Here is a 6,884-nt window from a genome sequence, read left to right as displayed (position 1 = left end):
CAACACATACTATGAAATGTCTACACTGGACAAATCTTAGTTTTCTTTGAATGTTAGAATTTTTACCCTGAGAAATATGTCTAGGAAATCTTTGGAAAGGTTTTGGGAGTTTGTGGATGCTCTAAAGTTTCTTTATCTGTATGAGTGTTGGTGCATGTGTGTGAATGTTTGTGTGTATGGAAAGAATCATCGTTGTTTTCATCATATCCTTGAGGAATAGGATAATTCCAAAAATTTCAGAGCCATTAATTATCTGCAGATTAAAAAATTAAGGACTATAGTGGTTAGAGATTGTGCACAAGTTTACAGTATTTTGGTGGATAAAAAGAATGAAATTGCAAATTTTTAGATTTACATGGTGTCACATGCCTATAATCGCAATGGCTCAGGAGGTTGAGGCAGGAGGATCAAAATTTCAAAGCCAGCCTCAGCAACTTAGCAAGGCCGTAGCAAATTAGTGAAACCCTATCTCAAAATAAAAAATTAAATAAAGTAAAATAAAAATGACTAGGAATATACCTAAGTGGTTAAAATCTCTTTGGGTTCGATTCCTGCTATGGAAAAAAAAAAGAGAGAGAGAGAGAAAGAGACAGAGTGGGGTGGGGAGAGAGAGAGAGAAAAGAACTCTGTCATTTTTCCTGCTTTCCATCACTCCAATTAAAATTAAGACAGTGTCCTATTGTGCAAATATATGTGTTTACAGAAGGGTACCTAATCTACTGTGTTGCACTGTATTGCAGTTTAAGATCATCTATTTTTATAAAGGATTATACAGGACATGTTACCAAGGTTGGTGCTTGCAAAAGTCTCAGAAACCTTTCCTGTGACTTGTGCTCATGAAGGAAGATGACTCCCCCTAAGATCACACAGATAATGAGTACTGGGGAAGTATCCCAGTCACAAGTTCAATGAGCTTTTTACTTTAAAGCCTATCACTCTTTTCAAATTATAAAATTTGATGCAGTCATATCTTTTTATTGTGATGCTTGTTTTCTCTTAGTCCTTTTAAAAGGGTTCTACCCAATCATTGGTGCTGAAGTAGATATCAAGAATTTTCTTCTTTTTTTTTCCCTCTGGGGGTTTATATTTAAGTTCTTCTATTTATGTTTTTAATTCATTTCAGGTAAAATTTTCTGAGTTGTGTGACATGAGGAGGCATTTTTACTCTCTGAAAGCGCTTTTCAGTTTCCCAGCACATACCAAACAGACTCCCATTTCCACATTGTGTTTTCTTGGTGACCTTTTGAAGATTATTTGCAAGTATTGCTTTCTGGAGTTTTGAATTTGTCGCCCTGGCCTATGTGTCGGCTTTCATACATACCTTTGAATCATAGTTTAATATTTAATTTTCTGTGATGCCTCCAGCTTAATTCTTCTTTGTTATGATGGCCTGAGTTACTTGGGACACTTTGTGGCTCCAAAGGAAATATAAGATTTTTATTCTACTTCTGTTAAAAATCACATTGCAACATGAATGAATGTGTAGGATTTTATCTAACTCAAATAGTTTAGAGAGAAAGACAATTACTGTCTGATCGTATCTCTTAACTCTAGAATCACAGACACAGACTAGAACATTGGCCACCAGGACCTGGGGAGTAGGAAAGTGAGGAGACGGTCAAAGGGCACAACCTCTCAGTGAAGATGAGTAAGTCCAGTGGATCCGGTCATGATACATTGTGCAAACATACAACATACAACATGATGGCTGCAGATAACAATATCATATTGAATACTTGTAATATGCTAATATAGATTCTAAACATTCTCATCATAGAAATGATGGCAAATATATGTGAACCTGAAAAAAAAAACATTGTATGGAAGTAGATGACAAAAATATTAACATTTAGCAAAATTCCAAATGACACTACAACTTGGTTTATATTGCCTCTTTATTGAACTTGAGTTTATTTATTTTCGTACAATGCTCAACTTTTATAAGCTAGTTGATTATTATTCTCTCCCTTGGAAGAAAAACATTCACCATTTGTTAGGTCCATTTTCTTTCCAGGCTTTGGGTCTTTATATTTTTTTATGTAAGATTGAAAATGCTTTCTATTTTCAGAGGTTAAGATGATAGGTTGGGAGATCATTAAAAGACTTTCCTAAGCTTGCAGAGCTACCAGGAATTGGGATCACAATTAGAACCTAGACAACATTCCAGTAATTCAATTCTTCCTGTGCCAGACTTGTCTGCCTTCAGCTGGACTTTCTGATAAGTTGTGGTTTTCTTGCTTCAGTTGAGCACCAGATCACAAAGAGTATCCCCACCCCATGTCTGTGAGCCAGCTTCTTTGCAGTTTGAGTGCCAGAGAGTATGACCAGATGCCTCAGTATTCTGCAAGTTAGCCCAGGATAATTTACATGGTGATAACAGGATCCCAAAAGTGAGAAAGATTACAGAAAACCTCTTGAGACCTAGACTAGGAATCTTCACGGGTCTGCATACTTCAACCTATTCATAAAAACAAATCACCTAACTGAATTCACAATGTGAGATTAAAAAAAAAAAAACACACACACACACACACACACTCTAGAAATCATTAAGTAATTCTGGTTTTGACATTATAACACATAGATTATTTGATCAGTGATTAATTCATTTTCTATTCTCAAATGAGAACTTTAATGCTAAATAGAATATGATCTTATTATGATGTGCAGAGAAGTCAGAAAAATAACTAAAATATTGTGTGCTTTAATGGAGGATCCTCAAGCTTTCATCTAATTTATTTATTCACCATTACCAAGACCTAAAAGATTTTGTGTACAAAAGGAGACAAGAAACACTAATTAACAAATATATATTTTTGAAATGCTTATCTCTCCAGTCTTTCCCAAAATTTGATGATGAAGTTATGCAAATATAAATTCCCCTATAGAGGGGATATTGAGACTAATGGCCTTATTCCTGTCCTCCTGGATAAGATTGCATTTTGTACAATCTGTCTTGACTCTATCTGGAATTTTTCTTTACTTTTGCTTTTCTTTTTTTCTTTTTTTCTTTTTTTTTTTTTTTTGATACTAGGAATTGAACCAAGAGGTGCTTAGTCACTAAGCCACATGTGCATCCCTTTTTACATTTTATTTTGACACAGGAACTCTCAAAGTTCATTGGGATATTGATAAATTTCTGAGGCTGGCTTTGAACTTGGTATCCTCCTGCCTTAAGCCTCCTGAGTCACTGGGATTACGGGCATGCACTACCATGCTCAGTTCTACATAGAAGTTATAATGCTTCCCTTTCTTCTTTACTGGAATCCGGGTCTCAACAGGTGACAGAAGAATGAGTTTCCCTCATTCATTCTGTGGTCACATTAATTCCTCATTATAACTTTGGTCTCTGTGGGTTTAAAGGCTAAAATCAATGTATCTTCAACAAGTTATGTGACAACCTGATGCTCCAGACACGCCCAAGGCACCTCCCTCCACCTTCCTCCCTTAGTCTCTCTCAGGTCCTCTACCTCACCAGGCTCTCTGTGTGAAAGCTCTGATACACTGATTATGTTGTGAGTGCTCTCCACTTGGTCCTTACCTAAAACTGGGAGATCATTTTCTTAAATGTTTATTATTTCTATGACTCACTTAAATATCTAAATTTTCAATTATTTCAAAATTATCTGGGAAGATTAGAATAGAAAACTAGAGAATAGACTACCATTAACCTATTTTCAGTCAACCCAAGAAGTGAGGTAATTCACTCTGACCATGTATTGACACATTTTCTGATATTTTATATAAGTATGAGCTTAGTTAGACCTAGATTTATTTGTATGAACAAATGATAACACAGTAGAGAAAGTTCATGTTGACTATTGTGGCTATAACCAAGTGCTTATAGCTTATTGTACAAAAAATCGTAATGTAAGATATTTGTACTCGAGTTTGAGCACCAAAATCATTCATTGGAGAAAAGATCGCCTCTACAACAAATTAGGTTGGGAAAACTAAAAATCAATATGTAACAAAATGAAATTAAATCCCAAACTCTCACCCTGCACAAAAGTCAACTGTAAGTGAATCAAAGTCTTGGGTACTAGAACAGACACCCTGTGCCTAACAGAAGAGAAAGTTGAGCCAAATCTTCACCTTGTCAGCTTAGGATCTGACTTCCTTATTTCTCCTAAACTGCAAGTAAAAGCAAGAATCAATAAATGGGATGGATTCAAACTAAAAACCTTCTTCTCAGCAAAGGAAACAATCATTAATGTGGAGACAAAGCCTATAGAATGGGAGAAAATCTTCTTCACATATATGTCACAGTATTAATTTCCAGGATATATAAAGAACTCAAAACACTTAACACCAAAAAACAGTAAATAACCCGATCACAGAATGGGCTAACTGAACAGACATCTCACAGAAGAATTATAATTGATCAACATTTCTTTGTTTTAACTTTTTCCTATCGTTTAAGGCTTGATAGGTAATCGACAGAATACTGGGTCAATGGTCCAAATGGTGATATTTTTTCAAAACATTTGAAAATCATATACTTAAAAAATGAGTACTGTTTAATGAAATATTTTCATTTAATTTTTGACTTTTAGAAATTCAGGTTATGAATTTGGAGGATTCATGTTCTCTCAATGCCTTAACATTAAACATTAGTTTAGTCTTCATGTTCATCATCCACACTATTACAAACTGCCTCAGTTATATGAGAATGTCCTCTGGAAGATATTTGGAAGAAAGTGTCAAGAAAACTAACCTCTTGAATGTTTTTGATGATGAGAGAAATTCATGTGGTTAGAGAACTATAGCACTACCCCCGGAAGGAGAAATCAAGAGTAAAAAACGTATACTTATGAGAGGGGTACGTAGCTTAACATTGGGAACACATGCACCCAATTAAGACAATTCTGGATGCAAATACAAGCTGTGATGTGCAGCAGCTCTGTGATCTTGGGCTTGCTCCTCAACTGCTTAGTGTTTCAGGTTCTACAACCATAACAAGATGATCATAAACCACCTTCTTTATAAGGTTGAGGTAAGAATTAAAATGGTTTGATTCAGGACTTAATAGTAACTGCCTGTGTGTGTGTGTGTGTGTGTGTGTGTGTGTGTGTGTTCTATTTGTGCCTATGGTCGCAGAGGGGAAAAATTTATTGATATGCATGTAAATATCATCATGCTACTTGATACATAAGAAGATTTCATTAATTTATAGAAGAACACTGGAAATGTTTGCATAAAGGCTATGTACCAAACATAGGGCTGAGTGGTTTTTGTGTGTGTGTGTGTATGTGTGAATCTTCTTCACACATTCAGACAACCTGATGAGAATCCAGTAGTAATAATTCTAAATTTTTTCATCCCCCCTGTTTGATAAGAAATTGGACCTACATTACAGAGTAAAAAATGGAAGCTCCAACTTCAAAATCTGACTCAAATCTGAGTGTTCCTAATTCACCAATTAAATCCTAAAATTCCAGCTAATAAACAATAAAACTCCACAGGCCTTATAATACTTAATTGATACACTGTTTATTTATCTTAGTGAAATTATCACTAAGTTTTTTCCCCCTCATTATGATATGCAGGCTTTCCCCATTGTGGACATGGAAATAGGAAATCGTACCATTCTGAATGAATTCATCTTGTTGGGCATCTCAGCAGATCCCCAGTGGCAGGTGATTCTGTTTGTAATATTTCTGGTGATCTATTTGCTAACCTTGTCAGGGAACATGACTCTTATTTTCTTAATCAAGATTGATGCCCGGCTGCATACACCTATGTACTATTTGATTGGCAGTCTATCTTTTTTGGATTTCTGGTATACCTCTGTATATACCCCTAAAATTTTGGCAATCTGTATATCAGAAGACAAGCGCATTTCCTTGGCTGGATGTGGGGCTCAGTTTTTCTTCTCCTGCTTGGCAGCCTACACAGAGTGCTATCTCCTGGCAGCCATGTCATATGACCGCCATGCAGCAATTTGTAACCCTTTGCTTTATTCAGGCACCATGTCTGCTTCTGTTTGCATTGGGCTTGTTGCTGGATCCTACATAGGAGGCTTTCTGAATGCTATAGCCCACACTGCTAACACCTTCCGCCTGAGTTTCTGTGGTAATAATGTCATCGACCACTTTGTATGTGATGTTCTACCATTGGTAAAAATGTCCTGCACAGACACTCGGGTCTATGTCATAATCCTTTCCAGTATGGTTGGCTTCACTGTCCTCTCCTGCCTTCTGGCCATCCTCATCTCCTACTTCAACATCCTCCTGGCCATCCTGAGGATGCGCTCAGCCTCAGGAAGGCGCAAGGCATTCTCCACCTGTGCTTCCCACCTGGTCTCTGTCATGCTCTTCTATGGATCCTTGCTCTTTGTATACTCGAGGCCCAGTTCCAGCTACTCCCTGGAGAGAGACAAAGTGGCTGCCCTCTTCTACACCATCATCAACCCATTTCTCAACCCTCTCATCTATAGCATCAGAAACAAAGATGTCAAAGAGGCCTTTAGGAAAGCAATACTGTCCATAGGACCACAAGCTTGAGGTTTATTTTATGCCTTTTTTGCAGTTTGCAAATTATTGTTTTTGTAGACATGTTTGTATGAGTGTCTGCAGTTCAATTAAACTTCATAATTTATACTTATAAGAATGAAATATTGGTCAAAACACACTTTTAGTATCAGGAGTGCTGATTCTTTCTTTCTCTCTCTTTCTGGCCATAAAGTGAACAGTTCTACTGCAGCAAATCCTTCTGCCATAATGTTACCACTGGCCGAAAGCAACATTGCCAATCAACCATGGACTAAAATATCCAAAACTTGAGCCAAATAATCCTTTATTTGTTATTAGTTAATTTTATCAGGAATTTGTTATAGCGATGGAAGCCGACAACCACATTGATAAAGTAGAAGGGATTTCAAG

At 36.6% G+C, this 6,884-nt stretch overlaps 1 protein-coding gene across 1 annotated transcript; it reads left to right on the top strand.

The window, feature by feature from the left end:
* Positions 1-5,531: 5,531 nt before the first annotated feature.
* On the top strand, positions 5,532-6,506 carry LOC139706945 (olfactory receptor 9G4-like). The gene has a single exon (XM_071616922.1). The coding sequence runs from the start codon at positions 5,544-5,546 to the stop codon at positions 6,504-6,506; it is 963 nt and encodes a 320-aa protein (XP_071473023.1). The 5' UTR covers positions 5,532-5,543.
* Positions 6,507-6,884: the final 378 nt, after the last annotated feature.

The sequence above is a fragment of the Marmota flaviventris genome, chromosome 9 (assembly GCF_047511675.1).
Source record: "Marmota flaviventris isolate mMarFla1 chromosome 9, mMarFla1.hap1, whole genome shotgun sequence".
Taxonomy (NCBI): Eukaryota; Metazoa; Chordata; class Mammalia; order Rodentia; family Sciuridae; genus Marmota; species Marmota flaviventris.
Note: the sequence above shows the minus strand (reverse complement) of the source record. Positions and strands in the feature narration are given on the sequence as shown.

Bases quoted from the DNA above. Each gene is read 5' to 3' on its own strand.
- LOC139706945 (XM_071616922.1), top strand. From the start codon at position 5,544: ATGCAGGCTTTCCCCATTGTGGACATGGAAATAGGAAATCGTACCATT.